The sequence below is a fragment of the Natrix helvetica genome, assembly GCF_964273705.1.
Source record: "Natrix helvetica genome assembly, chromosome: 1".
Classification (NCBI taxonomy): domain Eukaryota; kingdom Metazoa; phylum Chordata; class Lepidosauria; order Squamata; family Natricidae; genus Natrix; species Natrix helvetica.
In genome coordinates, this window is record NC_138548.1 from 159999795 (window position 1) to 160020073 (window position 20279).

General features: G+C 40.2%; 1 protein-coding gene across 2 annotated transcripts in view; it reads right to left on the reverse strand.

Moving 5' to 3' along the window:
- Nucleotides 1-207: 207 nt before the first annotated feature.
- Nucleotides 208-20279, reverse strand: part of LOC309382981 (sodium channel protein type 2 subunit alpha-like) — a 96025-nt gene continuing 75953 nt past the window's right edge. For both annotated transcript variants that reach the window (XM_081934987.1, XM_081934988.1), the window contains 9 exons: nucleotides 19713-19867; nucleotides 19212-19385; nucleotides 16038-16160; nucleotides 11106-11387; nucleotides 8237-8290; nucleotides 7087-7224; nucleotides 4721-4825; nucleotides 4012-4282; nucleotides 208-3182 (listed from right to left, as the gene is read on the reverse strand). In XM_081934987.1, coding sequence (XP_081791113.1) covers nucleotides 1990-3182; nucleotides 4012-4282; nucleotides 4721-4825; nucleotides 7087-7224; nucleotides 8237-8290; nucleotides 11106-11387; nucleotides 16038-16160; nucleotides 19212-19385; nucleotides 19713-19867 — 2495 coding nt within the window. In that variant the 3' untranslated portion in view covers nucleotides 208-1989. The remainder of the gene's footprint in view (nucleotides 3183-4011; nucleotides 4283-4720; nucleotides 4826-7086; nucleotides 7225-8236; nucleotides 8291-11105; nucleotides 11388-16037; nucleotides 16161-19211; nucleotides 19386-19712; nucleotides 19868-20279) is intronic.

Sequence of the window (20279 nt, forward strand, 5' to 3'; positions counted from 1 at the left end):
AGTGGCAGTTAGCTTTACTACCACTTTCAAATCAGTGGTTTTGCTGTCATCCATGCAACACTGACAAGAACGCTGTAATTTATCATCACTGATACAGCAGTGTTATAAATCACTAGCATATAAACTCTCTTAGCTTGAGCACGATTTCTTCACACCGAGGCATCAATGTGAAATGTGTCATTAAACAAAGAAATGAACAAATGGTCATTAATTATTTTATTTTTTTTAGTACTGTGGAGAGCTCAGTTGAAAGATACAATGAAAATAAAACAAAACATGGAAACAAAAAGAGCACCGATGCAGTTTATGTACATCAGTACTGCTTTTTTTTTTTACATTATTTATATATGCTAATAGCACTGTCAACAGGTGAAACAGCTTGCATTATTCCATATATAGCCTTGGTCTACACCATGGAGTAGCCACTTCAAATTTCAAAAAGCTAAAAAGAAAAGAAAAGTGATCAATAACTGCAAACTATATAATTCAGAGATAGGAGGAACCGTTTTCATTCAGCACTTCCTACAGAAAGCAAAGGTAAATGGTAGAAGGATCACAGCACACTGCTAGCAATGGCAGTATTCACAAGCTTCAGCATCATCCATCCAAATTATCTATAATGGCACAGAATACAAGGATTTGTCAATAGTTTGCAAGCTAGGCCTGCTAGGGCACATGTTTGCAGAAATAATGTTGTGTCCAGAACAACTGTAGGCTCAAATATGTACAAACAGGTCTTTGCAACTTATACCTGTAGCAGTATTATTTTTAAAAAGAATGTAGGCATATACTATACAGAGAGCAGCTGATCACGCAGTATTTTAAGACAAAATAGAATCCTAATTTTTTGTCCATTCTTTCAGGGGATTTTCTTTCCCTATTTTTTTTTTCCTTCTGAACCTTTTAACTGTGACCTTCAATCAACAGGCGCCTCTGACACAGGACATTTGTGTATTCCTTGTTCCTAACTGCTGCAATGTATTAGGAATTAACCTGTGACCTAAGTGATTGTTCAGTGCAAAGATAATCCTATCTTAGGCAAAGGGACTGGGTTGAGACAAATCCCTAGGACTAAGATACTCCGTGTGTGTGTGTGTGTGCACGCGCACGGACGCGCGATGCATGCTAGCACACACAGACACAAACCTAAGTAGGTGCATGTGCACCCTTTCTGATTTGGTAACCAGCGTAAAAAATAATGTAACTTGGAATTGGTATAAATAGTAGGGCTAAGAGGTTTCCACGTAACAGAAAGTATAAAATTGCTCCAAGCTGAAACAGCAAAAACAGTGGAAACCAGTACTGGATGATGCCACAAGGGTTCCAACACACAACCTAGGAGCGTGCAGCATCTCTTCGAGCAAATTGCTTCCCCCGTCTGAAGGTTATAGAGAATTAAGAGAGTGGAACACCTCGTCCTACTTCCCCCATCCCTTCCCTCCCACAACAGAAACCCCATTTACAAAAATAGTCACATATATAAACACCCTGCGGATTTTTTGTTTGTTTGTTAAAAAATGATAAATTCACCTACACTGTGTATTTGTGTGTGCGCGTGTGCACAGGCAAAAATATGGCGAATGTGGCTGCTGAAGAACACACAGTGAGAACACTTACTGAATTAAGTGTCTTGTACCTTGCTGAACGCGATAGCTTTGCCCACTTTATACTGAGCAGCAATATCGTTCCTTTTCTCTTTTTCAGCTAGAGCAACAGGAGGCTGCCACTCCATTTCCAGAGTTAAGGTCCGGTGACTGGGGGGGGGGGGGGTGTTCCCTGTCTTGTTATAGGCACTAACCTTGAAAGAGAGCGTACATATCTATATAGAGACATATCTTTGTATGTCTATATCTATACATAGATATACAGGTTTTATATTTATAAATGCTGACAGTTTAGCATAACTCTCCAGTGGAGCTTTGCTGACAAATACATCCCCTTCAAAGGCTGTAAACAGGTTGAAGAACAAATAATACAAATGATCGTTTTTCACTTTTTGCTAATTTTTATATCTTTCCCTTTAAAGTCTCTCTCTGTTTTGCCCTTTTCATATTTCTCTTTGTTTGGCTTAGTAACACTATCATAGGAAGGGGGAGAAGTGGTCGAGGAACTCTCATCGGTTTTCTCTGGACTGGAATTCCCATTAAACCTGTCAGAGGTCACGTCTTTGATGGGTAGGACGTCGCCATCTCTGCATTTTTCTTTATTATACATAGAAGTTACTTTTTTAACTTTCTGTTTTAGGAGGAAACGTCTGAAAGCCCGCTGGACGATGGTGGCGGAAACCTCCTCCTGCTTTCGCTTTAATGTGGTGGTGATTGGTTCGTATGAAACTTTGGATGGATTGGCTGCCATGAAGCGGTCTTCCATTTGCACTCTGAGTAAATCCATTTCTTCGCTTTCTCCCAAGACACGCTTTGTAAAAGCAAACAAGATGTCAAGGCAGTGAATTCTGTCGCCACTCACCATGGGCAGGTCCATTGAAATTAGCTGAACATTGTTTGGTTTGGCAATCAGAAGAGGAGGATCCAATGAAGCAGCAAAATCAGAAAGTTTACTATATTCTATAAATTGGGTTGCATCTGGATCAAACTTTTCCCAGACCTCATAAAACATCTCAAAATCATCCTCGCTCAGAGGTTCAGCACTTTCTTCGGTAGCCACACTGAAGTTCTCCAAAATGACAGCAATGTACATGTTGACTACAACTAAAAATGAGATGATAATGTAGCTGACAAAGAAGAAAATTCCAACCGAAGGATTGCCACAGTCTCCCTTGACTGAGCTACCCGGATGGTCTATCTCAGGGTCACAATCTGGAGGCCCGCTGTTTAGGATGGGCGCTAGCAGGCCATCCCAGCCAGCAGAGGTGGTAATTTGGAAAAGGCAGAGCATGCTGTTGCCAAAAGTTTCAAAATTGAATAAGTCATCAATGCCAACTTCTCTCTTCACGTAGGCAAAGTTGGACATTCCAAATATGGCGTAGATGAACATGACCAGGAAAAGGAGGAGACCGATGTTGAACAAGGCAGGGAGAGACATCATCAAGGCAAAAAGCAGAGTGCGGATCCCCTTTGCCCCTTTGATTAGGCGCAGGATTCGACCTATCCTGGCAAGTCGAATTACTCGGAACAAGGTGGGGGACACAAAATATTTCTCAATGATCTCTGCGAGGAACATTCCTGCAAAAGGAAAAAAATAAATAAAAGTGACATTTCTATCGCACCCATTATTTCTCATCACTTTAAAAAGCAGAACCTGTGTATTAAGCACACATGCAAATTAAAATAGTTTTAAATGATTCCTAAATGTAAACTGCTATATTAGTCCAAAGGAAACATATTGATTAGATGCTGGTATGTTGAAAAAAATTAACAAGCAATAAACTTAATGGTTAAAAAAAATTAAGACTGCTAATCTTCATTATCTTAGGTAAATTCTAAACCAATCAATTTGCAAACAGAAGAAAATGTGTAAAAATTATCTGGTTCTGTCAGGGAATTACACAGCCAGTGTCCAAATGGAGTCAGAGATGCTAACATGAATTTGTAGTTTTATATACAATTTTACATTATATTTACAGTAAACAAGATAGCCAGGCACCCCACTACATCATGAGGTAAATCATGAGGTAAACCACAGTAAAGCATATAAAGCACACAGAAGAAAAAGGCGGAGAAAAGGGAAACTCCTCCAGCAACCAATCATAATGTAGATTGCCTCATGCAGGACCAACCCTCCCCCCGCCGCGTATTTGAAGTCTAGCATTTTTCTATGTGTTTCAATATATCATTTTTGTCATGCTTATATTTAATTCTATTTGCCAATTACTATGAACTATTATTTGAATTATATATATATAAAACAATCCTATTACTGAACTAGGAATCTAAAAAAATGGTACATGACTTTATTGAATCAGATTACAAACCTATTACTGAATTAGAAATCTAATGCAATTTAGTAAATGAGGTTAGCCATTATGTATTTTTGGAAACAAATGGTTCTTACCTACAATGGAGAGAATGACAACGACAAAATCAAAAATATTCCAGCCAATGGTAAAATAATAATGACGAAGTGAAATCAGTTTGAGTACACATTCTCCGGTGAAAAGAATTATGAATACCAAGTTAATCCTGGATAAAATAATTTCCATTTCTTTACTTTGGTCATCTGTTTCAACCATCATGGTGACCATATTAAGGCAAATAAGAATCATGATAGTGATGTCAAAGGCTTGTTTGGTTACAAAGTCAAAGACTAATCCTTGAAATTTATTCTGTAAAAACAAATACAAAAAATATTAATATTGCAAAAAGAGTTTTCTTTAGTATTGGATTATTTTTCTTTCATTGTTTGTTTTACTAATATTCGTGTCCTCTCCTTTTGGGAACTGACAATTATACTAAGTGGTATAAATCAAAAGAAAAAATCAAATCTTGAAACAAAATCCTCTATTTCAGGGGTGTCCAAACTTGGGAACTTTAAGACTTGTGGCATGGCTGGCTGGGGAATTCTGGGAGTTGAAGTCCACAAGTCTTAAAGTTCCCAAGTTCCCAAGTTTGGACACCCCTGCTCTATTTGATAAGCTGCAATTTCAGATATTTTATTGTCACATATCATTACAAGAAATGCAGTCTATATTATTTTAAACAAGATGTTAAGAGTTAGAAAGTGTGATCTGAGAGTAGAAAATATGTAACATAGAAATCCTTACCCCTGGTCTTGGTATTGGCTTTTGTGGTTTTTTGGAACCCAGCTTTTTCATTGCATTGTAATATTTTTTCTGTTCCTCTGTCATAAAAATGTCTTGTCCTCCAAAGTAAAGAAATAAATCAAATCTAGTTACACTACATGTTGATGTATGTAATGATGTAGAAACACATATTAATCCAGTGATAATAATATTACATTATTACAATTTCATATCATTCCAGTATCATATCATATCATATCCACTGGCCTGAGTCTATTTCTAGGCAAAATAAAAAGAATTGCGTTTGAAATTTAAGGCCTGGAAGAGTCTTAAGAATTTATTTCTGTATAATACCATATACAGTGAATAACTTTTTAAATCTGACCTTTCCCTTCAAAATATGGACAGTAGGTTCACAAGGTAAGATTTCTTTTCTGGCTATGAGATCAAAGAATATATAACCATTCTTGTTTGTCTATATTTTGTATTAGCAATAGCACTTAGATTTATATATCGCTTCACAACCCTCTCTAAGTGGTTTACAGAGCCAGCATATTGCTCCCAACAACCTGGGTCCTCATTTTACCAATCTCAGAAGCAGTGGTGGGTTTCCATTTTTAAAAATAGTTTCACTCATGCACGTGCGCACTGCTTCTGCACATGCGCAGAAGCATCCGGGCGGGTGGGGCCCCCACCGGCCACTACTGGTTCGCCCGATCCGGGCCGAACAGGAACAACCCACCTCTGCTTGGAGGGATGTAAGGCTTCCAACCTTGAACCAGTGAGATTCGAGCTGCTGAACTGCTGGCAGTCAGCAGAAGTAGCCTGCAGTACTGCATTCTAACCACTGGGCCACCACCGCTCTTAGTAGAAAGAGGAAGAACAATTAAAGGTTTCTCTTTTCTCTAGTTTTGCTGCTAGATCATTTTAATAGAATGGGTGCAATGCTTTCATTGTTTTTGTTTCTGAAGAATCGTTTTGTTAGCTGTCCAGGGAATATTTATAAATATAGACTATTATAGAATAAATTTAAGAAGTTAAAGCAGGATTGGCTAAACTCTTCCTGAAAGACCAGGCTTATAATCTAGGAAAGTCTTTCTCCACATTTGTCTTTGTGTCCCCCAGTGCCAAAAAGCACAATTGCAGAATTATGCCTGCTGTAGCAAGCAGCAACTTTCTGTAAAGCTTAAATAGAGACACAATTATTGATGTCTTGGTTGTGTTTAGAGTACTGCAATATGCTGTGTGCGAAATAGTCTTTGAACAGTGTCCCAAAGCAATTAATGTAAAATGCAGCTACTTTATTGTTAAACTATGCCAAATTCGAGGAACATATTATGTTTTTGCTAAAAGAACTGCATTAGTTTCGGCTATCCTATGGGCAGAATTCAACACAGAAGAGTTTAATTTTGAATATGTTGGATGGTTTAGGTCCTAATGATCAGTTAGGAACCTTTCTTGTTATGAACTTGTTTGGATGTTGAGATCTGCAGGAGATGCCTTTTATGGATACCCTTATTTAAAACTCTCACCTCCCCTTGGTTCTGTGGGTGGAATAGGGTCTTGCCATGCATCAGTTCCTAGTTATCAAATGCCTACTCTTAGAAGTTGTCTCCAGCCCCTCTTCTCCATCTGCCTTTAGAAAGGGAGTTAGAATTCACTTCCTTTTAGTGTTTTCTGTGATTCAATCATTTATATGTCCGGTTCACTATGCTTTGATTTGTTGATCCCTTTTTTTCTTTTGGTTTTATGCTATTACCCATCCTGGTCATCCTTTTGGAAAAAAATAAATATGCTTATGAAATAACTACATCTACTCTCCTCCTATGAAATTAATATTCCAAATACAACAGGCAATTGTTGCAAAGGTCATCAAGACTAGATCACATGTTGCACTGAATTATAAAGCCCTGATCCCCCCCCCCCCCAATCACTCATAAAACTACAACTTTGAACAAACTATACTTTCTCAACTTAAGTTGTTGGGTTGGAATCATGCTCAGGGGGCTCCAGTGAAAAGCTGTAATATAGTAACATAATTTAGAAGAAATGAGTTGTATCTACTCTTACTTCCTTAATTTTTTTTTTCTGTTTTGTCAACCGGTACATAAAAACATTTAATTTCTTTACCTTCATATTGGTTCCTGCACTGAAAGTGAAGATGTGGTTGGGGAGGAGGATTATAGGTAAAAAAAGAAATAAACTAATAATGGTGACATTACTGTAGCTGGCAAAAAAACCTACTGGAAACTCAAGATGACAAGGTAGTAGTATTTATATAAATATTTAAATGTATATTGTTCTAATATTTTAAGGGGGTTTCTTATGGTTTTTTTTAATTGTAGATTTTACTTCCAGAGCATACAGCAAACACTTTAAGTACTTATCTTCTTCTTTTGCTGATTGAAATTATCTATAATGACACCAATGAAGAGGTTTAAGGTAAAAAATGATCCAAAGATGATGAAGATAACAAAGTAAAGATACATATATAGATTATCCTCATAATAGGGTTGTTCTTCTACCTACAAGGCATAAAACAATACAGTATCTTAGTACAATCACTTAAGGCAGACAGTAATCAAATTCTTTTGTAACACAACAATTCATTGTAAATTAGGAATCTATTCCTGTTTCTATCCATGCTGTGAAAGTAGACTTTGATCAATCAGAAATTCTCCCATATTCAACGAACTCAGATTACAAGGAACCTGCCATGTTTTCGCCTAGTCCTATTTTTCCCGCTACACTCTATAGCCATGATGGTGAACCTATGGCACGTGTGCAACAAGTGGCACGCAGAGCCATTTGTCAGGGCACGCGAGGCGCTGCCCTGTCAGCTGGCCAGCGCGCATGTGCACGCTGGCCAGCAGAGTTCACATTTTTAAAAGCTATTTTTCGCCTTCCCCAGGCTCCAGAGGCTTTATAGGAGCCTGGGGAGGGCGAAAAGAGCCTCCCCTGCCCCCCCCCAGAGGCTTCAGGGACCGTCTGGAGGTTTCCCTGAAGCCTTCGGAACGCTTAAAACCACCCTCCGAGCAAACCGGAAGCGTTACATTATGGGTGCGGCACGCCCGCACACGACCCCCCCGCGCTCCCCCCACTTGTGGCACGCGAGCCAAAAAAGGTTCGCCATCGCTGCTCTATAGCATCCTATTTTTGGCAATTCTGGAGGCCCTCCTAATTCTTCCCAAATTTCCAGAGGTGATGGGGCCAAAGTAGGGAGAAGGGATAATCAGCAGAGATCACTTCTCATCTCATTCCATTGTTGAAATGTTTTATTGAAAACTTCCACAGATGGCAGAAACTTTTTCATCTGCAGGAAGACAAAACTGGAACCCAGCTATGAAATGAAAATGTCTTTCAGTTCATCATTCCTGTGAAACCTTTTCTCAATTACAGGAACTGAGAAATGCTAAGTATTTATATTAAACAAATATAATTTTTAGCAGAGGAAAAACTATGGATTATAAAATACAACATACAGTTATGAACCAGAAACCTTTCTCTGTGTTTAATAGAATATGAAATGCTACTTACATCCCGTGAATCAACAGCTGCATACATAATATCCATCCACCCTTTAAAAGTAGCCTAAACAGAATCAGAATGAGTGAAAGTTCAGTGAAAGAGACACAAATATACAACAGATTTTAAATCCCACTTTTAAAAGTCCTGTTGGAATGTAACTTAGTCATGAGGAAATATTAGGGATGTGCAAAGTGTTTAATACATGATTCAAAATGTGAATGTTTTATTCAGGGCAGACGTGCAAAGGTAGGGGGAACTACCGTAGGTAAAGCCCAGGATACTGGCAGCTATAAGAAGAAAAACACTGCAAAGGTGAATAGACAATGACAATAGAACACTGGCAGAAGTAGCTGCTTGTGGGCACTTCTGTGGAATATACATGCTGGGATGTTGACAGTAGCTGGAGGGAAAATAAGAAGATGCTAGGAAGATCAGGGACTACCAAGATGATGGGATATAATACACTGGATATAATATACTGTGCCCATTGGAGGCAGCTGACAGGACAGAGTGAAGGAGACTGCTGGGAAAATGATGGAAGGGCCAATAAATATGTTGCACTGGAACTGCTGACAGAAGGAGGGCAGAAACATGTGAAGCCTTTGTCCTCTTCATCAACCCCAGATTTCATTTTGAAGCCTGGAACAACCAAAACATTTGGGTTTTATGGATCTGGATGAATTCAGCAGATGAAGTCAATGATTCAACAGATTCATCAGAATGGTATGTTCCAGAAATAAAACATTTTCCCTACTTATGTGCACATCTCACAATGTGCAAGATTGTCGAATGTAAATTGCAACAATCCAGATTGGATTTGAGTGGCAGCAAAAAGTTAGGGGTTTCTGGATTTCTATGCTGCTCTCTAGTGGCCATATGAATTTCTGCAGCCCACCTGGAATTCTGAAGTCTAAATCCAATAAACAAAGCATTAAACGTAGTGACTCTATTTCTGCTGCATAAATGCTGGAAATATTGGTGTAAACATTTAATAGAGGAGCGTCTATGGAGATACTCAGTCATCCAGGTCATGGTTGCCCCAAAGGCACTTTTTTCAGAAGGCAACTGGACTTTCTGGTTTTTCCTTGAAGATGTTTTGCTTCTTATCCAAGAAGCTTCTTCAGCTCTGGCAGGGTAGTGGGGAATGGAAGGATATATACTTATTTAATAGACGAGCTGAGTCAATACAGCCTAGTTTTGCATTTTGATACGTTACAGAAGAAGGTGTGAGCTGATAGAATAATACTGGACTGGAACTAACACAAAGGGAAATTAAAAGATGCCCTCAAAGGTGCATTTACTTCCTGTGCTTGGCCAACAAGAATTGATGCACCTGTACTAGTGGATTTACTATACTCTACTGATGTGTTTATTATATTTTACTGAATATATTTGTTATGTAGTGATGGAATTACTGAATCTGGACAGGGAAACCAAGTCTCTCTCAGCCACAAAGCTCAGAGTGGATAACTTTGAGACAACTATTTTCTTTTTGCCTAACCTCTCTAAAAAGGTATTGTAGTTGTGAGAATAAAATTAATAACACTCTTCACTTCAACCGGAAGAACTATCAGGCTAGCCGTAGTAATATTCTGCATAATGGAATAAGTTTTGGAGAGGAGAAGTGTGTCTGGATCACCAAATAAATGATAATACCAATGAATCTTTATTCTGTGTATCTAATCTCAATCTCTTTTTAGTGATAAATTAATTTTGTGCAAGCAAAACCAAGGATTGGACATTTCCAATCCTATTGTATTAACTCCATTTTTCATTAAGTCTTTGCCTGTAGAGAGAGAATATTGTCGCTACACAGCAGCCCAGGATCACCTTATCAGTGGAGTTTGCTAATAATCGTAGACAAGACATATGGATCCCACCAACATAATTCACTGGAATTTTCTCATTGTTGCATTTCCTGGGGGAGTCACTAAAGATACTTGCAATATTGACATGGAACTGTATCATTTCAAAAAAATGGCTTACCACATATCACTCTACCCTGTTCCCCCGAAAATAAGACCTCCCCAGATAATAAGCCCAATCGGGCTTTTATGCGTATGCGTTAAAATAAGCCCTCCCCTGAAAATAAGCCTTCTCCAAAAATATTGCAACACAGCAGCAGCCATGAGGTGACCACGCAGCTGCACCTCAAAAATAATAAGACTTCCCCAAAAATAAATCCAAGCACTTATTTTGGGGGGGGGGGGTGTCAAAAGAAAATAAGACCGTGCCTTATTTTCAGGAAAATAAGTACTCCTTTTGATTCATCCGCCTCTATAACCTGCCCTTTAACTTCTACGAGCAAACTCCCCAGGAAGGGAATTTCACTAGATTGACAACCCCTATAATACTCCTTTGTTATAATAAGCCTTATATCTAATGGAGTGGCATCTAGAGAACAACATCATCACACAGTGTTATCATGCTTAAATCAGGAATTCTTTTTTACTTATAGAAATTCCAGTGTGAACCTGGAATAACAAAGTAGTAATGCAACAGTTTCACTATGATTTTTATTTATTTTTATTTATTAAATTTACTATCTATAAATCACCCATCTCAAGAACTGTACAGTATATTTTTTACCTCCTCCGTTTACGTTTATGTTTATGTCTATGTCTACATCTACACTTCTGTCTATGTATTTGTATATGGTTTTAACATGACTGTACCCCACCCCGAGTCCTGCCAAGGAAAGGGTGCGGTCTAGAAATAAATTTCAAAAAATTTCACCAAAGGCAACTCTTTTGATCCAGGAGCTTGATTCAAGCAAGTATCACCGGAACCTAAGGAGAGCTTTAGAGTGAAAGTAATGAACTTAGATGGTTTCCATGGTTATTCTTATAGGCAGTTGGGTAGAAAAAAAATTACTTACAACTTGAAGCAGAGCAAGATAACCAGCCCCAACGTTATCAAAGTTAACTTTCACGTTTTTCCATCGGGCTTGCTGATTGTTGTGTATTAGCTCATCGCATTCAGTTTTATTGTTGACATCACTGATGTTGAACATTTCACCCGTTGTGGTATTAACGCAATGGTAGAACTTGCCAGCAAAGAGATTCACACCCATAATACTAAAGATCAGCCAAAATATGAGACAAACCAGAAGCACATTCATAATGGAGGGAATTGCTCCAACAAGGGCATTAACAACCACCTAAGGTACATATTGAAGAGGGGGAAAAAGGGAGTGGGGAGAGGAAGAAGGCCTAGATTATTTTATTTGCAAGTGAAGCTGTTTATATTCAGAAACTGAATGGAAAACAATACACATGTCAAAGTAGGAAAGCTAAAGTTTACCCCCCACCCCAAAGGCAAAACAGAAACTAAACGCTACAGAAAGTAAAAACCAAAACCAAAACCTGGTAAGATGGAATCATAACATTTGCGTGCACTGAGGAAAAAAAAGAAAGAAAGAAAAAGGTTACATACCAAGAACATAACTGGTAAAAAGTATGTACATGTATATGTCTGATAAGTAATGGCTGGAACAAGAACATAAATACCACAAAATATACGTATGAAGCCACAGACTTCAAGAAATCAATAAAGGGACAAGAAAAAATAACAATCAATGTAGCTCAAACTAACAATTTAGGGAGAGATGAATGACCATTTGTTTAAATGCAGCCAATCGTGGAGTCTTCATAGACTCATAGCTTCTGTTCAAAAGCAGGCAGCAACTGTGATCAGGAAGTCGTTGCACAGGTCCATCTGGTGCACAGTTGCATCCTTTCTTGGATCAGAGGGCCCTCAAAACAGTCACTTATGCACTAGTCACCTTATAGCTTGACTAGTACAATGTGCTCTGGTCTCTTAAAAACACTTGGAAGCTTCAAGTGCTCTATTTTGCTTCTGGATCTGGTTGGCCTACAAAGGCATGCATGGCAGAGGGCCTAGTTATTTGAGGGACCACCTGTCTATTATGTGTCTGCCTGGCTGATGTCACATAATGATATTGACTTGGTATGCATGCTTGGGTTCCTTAGATCAAATGGTGTTATCTATGGAGACCAGGAAGTGCACCTTCTCTGTTGAGTACCTGCTCTCTGGAATCAGGTTTCCTGAGATCTGGGTAGCTTCTATCCAAAGGAGTTCAAGAGGAATTTAAAGATTTGGCTGATCTACTGTGTTTCCCCGAAAATACGACCTGTCCTGAAATGAAAGCCTTGCCACATTTTTCGTGTGGGCAAAAATATAAGCCCACCCCCCAAAATAAACCCCTGGACACCCCCCTCAGCCAGGAGAGCACCGCTCATCGACATAGCGGTATCCTGAAGGCGCCAAGCCGCAGGAGCCGGGAAGGGAGAAAGGCGCTCACATTGCTTGACGCCTTCGGGATATCGCTAGATTGGGGAGTGGCAGTCTGCCTGGCCGGAGGGGGGAGTTGCCGGATGGCTGCTCCCTTGCGAACTGGCTCCCGAAGAGTTGGGCACAGCCTCAGGGGCGAAGCAGCCATGAGGTGACCACACTCACGAGCAACCGCCCAGCAAACCCCCTATCCGGCTGGGCAGAGCGCCATTCACTGACCTAGGGGGTATCCCTAAGGCACCAAGCCACATGGCGCTCTGCCCGCTCCCTAGCTCCCGCGGCTTGGCACATTAGGGATACCCCCTAGGTCAGTGCATGGAGCTCTGCCCAGCTGGAGAAGGGGTTTGCGCAAGTGCCTGTTCCGCCCCCAGCAGGCATGCCTCCTAGCCTCAACATGTCCGTGCCTAGCTCTCCCTGCAGCAGCAGCCACAGCCGCCCACTCCGAGTATAACGTCTTCTCCAGTTACAAACTCCAAAACTCGGCTGCCAAGTCTTCCAGCAGCAGCCGCTCTAGGAGTGTGCTCTATGGTTGTGGGCTGGCTGCTGGAAGACTCTCTGTCTGTTACAGAGTTTTGGAGTTTGGAACCGGAGAAGACGTTATGCTCAGAGCGCGGCGACGGCTGCTGCTGCTGCAAGGAGAGCTGGGCCTGGACATGTTGAGGCTAGGAGGCATGCCTGCTGGAGGCGGAACAGGCACTCGTGAACCCCCTTCTCCAGCCAGGCAGAGCTCCATGCACTGACCTAGGGGGTATCCCTAATGTGCCAAGCCGCAGGAGCTGGGGAACAGGGAGAGTGCCACGTGGCTTGGCGCCTTAGGGATACCCCCTACGTCAGGGTATGGTGCTCTGCCCGGCTGGAGAGGGGGTTTGCCGGCCGGTTGCTCGTGAGCTTGGTCACCTCATGGCTGCTTCGTCCCTGAGGCTGTGCCTGGCTCTTCGGAAGCCAGTTTGCAAGGGAGCAGCCGCCTGGCAACCCCAAAACAATAAGCCCTCCCCTATAATAAGCCCAATGCCATATTTTGTAAGTAAAAAGAAAATAAGACCCTGTCGTATTTTCGGGGAAACAGAGTACTAGTCCTTAGGCTAGGGTGGAATCCCTTAACCGATATTTCTTTTAGATTTCAATATTTCTTGGCTTGGATAATCAAAACTTCAAAATTTTAATTTTCTGAGTATACAACATAAATATCTTGAGTTTTAAAAAATACATGTTTGTGATTCAAATATTGTAGCTATCTATACTGATGTTCACCAGTGGTGGGTTTCAGCCGGATCGCACCAGATCGCGCGATCCGGTTGGCCAATGAACCCGGAAGTAAGTTTCCTGCCCCGCCCCTTTCACGGGACGGCGCTTACCTGCGCTCCACCAGCTCGGGCGCGACCGGAGAAGTTTCTCTTCTCAGAAATGTCTTCAGTGGAGCGGTGGCAGCCTGCGTCCCTTTCAGGAGCTCCACTGAGGAAGCTTCTCCGGTCGCACCCAAGCTGGTTCACGCTGCAGAGACAAAATGCCAGCCTTCGGGTTGCAAACCCCACCTGCCTCCCCTTCGCGCCTCTTGCAGCTGCCAGCTGCTCAGGAAAGGCGGGAGGCTTCAGCTGGCCAACTTGTGTAAGACAAGACAGGCAAGCTGGTGGGCGCATGCCCAGGACAATGTAGAAGGTGCAGAATCAGCTCTGTCTGAAGGCGAGAAGGCTCGGAGCTACCACCACCCCTGCTTGGATCCTCATCTTTAGGGGTCAGCGGAGGATCGGCTGTGACAGCCTTGCAGAGCAGCGTGTGGAGCCCGTCTCCCCGGGGCTTTTCCTTCGGCTGGTAGGAGGAGGAGAGAGACGGACTCCGCGCGCTGCTCTGCAAGGCTGTCGCAGCCGATCCGCTGACCCCTAGAGAAGAAGCGGTGGTGGATCCTCTTCTTTAGGGGTCAGCGGAGGATCGGCTGCGACAGCCTTGCAGAGCAGCGCGTGCAGCCCGTCTCCCCGGGGCTTTTCCTTCGGCTGGTAGGAGGAGGAGAGAGACGGACTCCACGCGCTGCTCTGCAAGGCTGTCGCAGCCGATCCTCCGCTGACCCCTAAAGAAGAAGCGGTGGTGGATCCTCTTCTTTAGGGGTCAGCGGAGGATCGGCTGCGACAGCCTTGCAGAGCAGCGCACGGAGTCCGTCTCTCTCCTCCTCCTACCAGCCGAAGGAAAAGCCCCGGGGAGACGGGCTCCACACATTGCTCTGCCAGGCTGCAGCGTGCGGAGCCCGTCTCCCCGGGGCTTTTCCTTCGGCTGCAGGAGGAGGAGAGAGAAGCCACTTCGGCCACTCTCTTCCAGACGCCCAGCTGGGACCGAAAAGGCGCCCTTTTGGCCAAGAAGGGATCAGCTGTGGATGTGGAACTGCGGGGGTCTTTCATGTGCGTAAGCTGAGCAGAAGGAACATCCGTTCCTCAAACCCAGCGCTACTCCCACCTCCCCATTGTCCGAGTTGCAGCAAGTGAAGTGAAACGGGCGGCAGGCAAAACGAGGCTTCTTTGCCAGCCTCCCAGCTGGCAAAACAGAAATTTTCGCCAACTGGAAGGTATGTGTGTGTGTGGGGGGGGGAGAGTGAGAAAGAAAGAGTAAGAGAGAAGGGAAGGAAGGGAGAGAGAGAGAAAGAGAGAGAGAGACAAAGATAGAAAGAGAAAGAGAGAAAGAAAAAGAAGGAAAGAGAAAGAAAGAACGTTGGAGAGAGAGACACAAGAAGGATGGAGGGAAGGAAGGGAGGAGGGAGGAAATAAGTGGGGGAGAGAGACGAAAGAAAGAAAGAAAGAAAGAAAGAAAGAAAGAAAGAAAGAAAGAAAGAAAGAAAGAAGGAAGACAGAGGAAGAGAAAGGAAGGAAAGAAAGAAAGAGGGAAAGAGAGGCACAAGAAGGAATGAAGAAAGAAAGTAAGTGGGGGAGAGAGACACAAGAAAGAAAGAAGAAGGAAGGAAGAAAGGAAGAGGGAGAGAGAGACACAAGAAAGGAAGGAAGGAAGGAAAGAAAGAAAAAGAAAGAAAGAAAAAGGAAGAGAACTTATGATCACAATTGAGACCAAAATTTTGGTTCCTAAGCAAGAGCATTGTTAATTGAGTTTCACCAGATTTACAAGTTGGTCACTCCCACCCAGTCACATGACCGCTAAGCCACGCCCACAAAATAGGCCACACCTACGGAATAGGTTCTAAAAAAATTTGAAACCCACCACTGATGTTCACATACATGCACATATATCCCTAACACCTGAAGAATGTCCTAATACTTGAAACACAACATAATGTTAATCACGGAAGCACTAAAATGGCTTAAACAATTTATGGGGGATATCTCAAAAAAGGTGGTAGAAAGGTTTTTTAAAAAAATATTTTGGAAGTACTTATGACCAAGGCATGAAATAGCAATGAAAAAAGCTCGACATTTCTGCTCTGATACATCACTGCTTATATTGCAGAGACAGATTTGTTTCATGAAAATATTAATTTAAGGTTTGTTTCTTAACGTCTCACCCTCATTCCTTCAAAACGTGACAGAGCTCTTAAAGGCCTCAATGCTCTTAGTGTTCGAAGTGATTTAATGGCTCCTAATTCAGAATAGCCTAGTGCATTGGCTATCAAACTGACCAATGAAACCTGGAACAAAAGAAAAAAAAGTTCAGATATTCATATAACATATTTTAAGTGAGATTCTACAGGCTCCAACTGGGCTTTTGTGTTGCCTGGAATGGATGGGCTAAGGACACAAAACTGAAATGAAATTCCCATAGATTATGTTTCTTCAAGCCAGACTCTTAAGTGTTTTTATTCTGTATATGTGCCTGATAGCTCCCCCTTTCATACACTTAGATGCTTGCCTTCAGAACAGATCTGACATAAAGTGCACTTAAAGTGTACTTTATATATGTATATGTGTGATTCTTTACATGCATTTACACGCACCTTTCACCAATTTTTAATCTAGTCAATCCATTCTTAAAATAAATTCCAAAAGGAGGCATAAAGAACTTTTAAACAGAGAGGCAGGAATGTCCGATTTCCTCATATTTCCTTAAAAACTGTGGGTTTCTTCTTGCATAATTAAAATAAAAAAATATTTATTTCCTTGAGTTCACTTTTCTTTTGCCACAGAATGAGATAGAAAACAAGAAAGTAGCATGGGGGGGGGGGAAGAGATATAAAACTGAGAGGAAATATTAAATTTAAATATTGTTACTACTAATTTAATGTTAGTTAACCAACATGAGGAGAAGAACATTCTCATGCAAAATGGGAAGTAGGGAGGAAAGTAGATGGTATTTATATTCCAAACTACTAAGACTATTTCAGGATGACAACTAAGCTTATCTTTTAAAATTCACGATTTAGACTCTGTTTTGAAGTCATGGCTGTTTTTCAAATCAAGCACATACTTCGGGTAGGTTGAGAAAGAAAAACTGGGACACTCACAGAACTCTCAGGGTGACATTTCTCAGAATGACGAAGGCTTAGCATTATGGCTTAATTCAACAGGCCCAGTTAATTATTTCTTCAGTCAACCTTACAAGCTAAAAGGGATTCTGCAAACTGAGATACCTGCTATTATTATTATTTAATTCTGAAAGCGTTCGTGTTGTTATTCCTTATTCTTTTTTCTTTTTTTTTGTAAGTCTATTTGATGTTTCTGTGTTTTAAAGTTTTCTACGGCTGTCACTGGTTGGAAGCAGTTTGGGCCTCTCTGTGTCTTTCAAAGAGTTAATATAATTGGCATTGCCTGTCAAGTAATTCAGCTATGTATCAACATCCCATCTTGACAGCATGTGTAAACACAACATCAGAGAATGTTATCTCAAACAACATATCACTTTCATTGTGTTAAGGCAGAATCGAGCACAGCTATGATTTCTCACACATTAGCCTTATGGCATTCTGAAAGCACAGGAAGACCTGGTAGCTATATTCTAGGACAAGGTGTAACTAGGATCACCGTTATTGATTTATGCAGAGTGGCTTACTAGATGCTCGACACCTACACTTTTTTATTGCACTCTCTGGCAGGAAATAAAAATAGGGAGTTTTCTCAAGGCAGTAAATATAAACAGTAAATGGTTCAGCTTCATGTTACATATTTTTAAACTGGTGTTTAATGGTTTATGGTGTATTTAATATTATGGGATTTGAATATAAGAAAAAAAGGACTAATAGGAAAAAAGAGCTTTTGGGGAATCATAGAATAAGAGATTATTCTGTTAATTGTATTTATATTTGCTCCAATGGTAATCAGATATCTTTCCTTTCCTTTCCTTCCTATCCTTCCATTCCCTTCCCCCTTTTCTCTTTATTAGTTTGTGTTGGTTTTCATGTGCTTCATACAACTTTTATTAAAAACAATTTCTAGGCTTACTTTTATGGATATAATTTTGGCTCATCCTTTCAAATCTTTTTAAATTGTTGCAGTGATTTTATACACAGGTAATTCTCGACAATTGAGCCCAGAATCTCTGCTGCTAACTGCAACATTTGTTAAGCGAGTTTGCCCCATTTTATGACCTTTCTTGCCATACTTGTTAAGTGAATCCCTGTAGTTGTTAAATTAGTTGTACTGTTGTTAAGTGAATTTGGCTTCTCTATTGATTTTGCTTGTCAGAAGGTTGCAAAAGAGGATCATATGACCTCAGGACACAGAAACCATCAGAAATATGAGTCAGTTGCCAAGTGTCTAATTGTGATAACATTACCATTGAGTCTAAGTGTGAAAACTGATCATAAGTCACTTTTTCCAGTGCCGGAGTAACTTAAATGAACAGTTGTAAGTCGAGGACTACTTGTACACACTAAAATTTATATAATTATTTTTATTTTTTACAATTTTGTGTTTTTGCAAGATTTTATTGTGTCTTAAGAGGGCTGAAAGAAGGAATTGGCATGTTACAAGTTCCTATGACAGATCTGTCATATGAAATTATATGATAAGTGACAAAGAATAGAAGGCTGAATAATGCTTCACATTTAAAGTCCTTGAGCAGTCAATATCAAGAAGAAAAACACAAAAAGAGATGCAGTAGAAAAGCCGAGGGATGTAATTGTTCTCTAATAGTGTTTGGATTCACGTACTGAACTTTTAGCCATACTTTCTTAAATAAGCTATAGTGGTCTTATTCACACTTAATACCAAGCCAGAAATATGACTATAAATCAAAACAAAAATTAAACAACCACATTACAGTACAGTGTTCATGTAGATCCAGATAAAAGGTGGACTTCTGTCGGTTTGGCCCAGATTGGGCGAACTGGTAGTGGCGGCGGTGGGAGGAAAGCACAACCGATAGTTTAAAAAAATGGAAACCCACCACTGATCCAGGTAGATATTTACTGCCCAGATCATTCTCCTTCAATTGTTGAAATTGAATATCATTTAGAAGGGCATCTTGTTGAAGAGGACATCTAGACAAGTTAGAAAGCTATAATATTTTTAAATGCACCAATATAGATGTGCGCATATGAATTAAAAGAGAAAATTATGATCCACTTGTTGCTCCAAAAATTTGCTTTATGCTAATTAGAATGCTAATAGTATTTCCAGAATAACCTTTTATTAATGGAACACCAGTGTTCCATTTCAGTTCTTTTTAGCTTATCAGGGAATTCTTAGCAGAAAGATGCTAGATAATATATCTACAAAGCAAACTATGATTTTTCAATACTTACATCAACAATTAAAAAATCCAGCCAACACCAGGCATTTGTGAAGTAAATCTGGAAGCCATAGGCCACCCATTTCAAAAGCATTTCTAGAATGAAAATGTACGTGAAGACCTTGTCTGAATATTCCAGCATTGTCTTGATAGTCTTACGCTGTTCAATATATATATCTTCAAAAGCCTGAAAAGAAATGTGTTGCTTTCATCATTCACCAACCATATTTTAAAATGGAGGAAAAAGGCAAAAAAAAAAAAATCATTTTCCAATAACACATTAAAAAAATAGCAAGCTGCAAAGTGTTTATTTTTCTAATCTTCTCTTTCACTTTCTTTTTTAACATAAAAATCTCAATTGTCTTTCCATGGTTTTATTAATTAACTAAAGCTTTCAGATATGAAAACACAGTCTATGCAACCTCACCAAATAAAATCTTGTCAGGTTCTTTTCTAATAACATTGATACCATTAACATTTTGAGAATATTTAGTTTTCTTTCTTTTTTTCTTACCAGAGCACCACTGCTGAGGAGAATCATAAATACAATGAATGTTTCAAACCAGTTATGTTCAACAATGCTGTAGCAGGTTTTTCTAAAATTCCACCAGATTTTTCCTTTGCCATCTTCTATACTCACTTGACAACATGGGAACTTTTGGATGCAGCCTGTTATAACAATAGTAAAAATGTTATTGACAGATACTTTAAAAAAACCTGTCTTTTCTCCCAAGAGTATAACTTTTATACATGGTATTTAACCTTGTAATATCCCTCTGAAGTTAGCATAACCTGAATATATCAACATTTCCGGAAGTATTAAGTAAATGATGGAATTCATATAATGTATAAATTTTCTGATCCTGGAGTTATTCCTATGTTAGCCAGGATTTAAAGAAACCATCTCCTTTCAGAAGACTGGAAGACTTTTTCATTCCAGACTTTAAAAGCCAAAATCTCATTTGTTAAACTATTATTTAAGGCTTGTTTTAACATTTTGGTATACAGGTAGTCCTCAACTTATAACCACAACCGAGCTCAAAATTTAGGTTGCTAAGCGAGATGTTAATTAAGTGAGTTT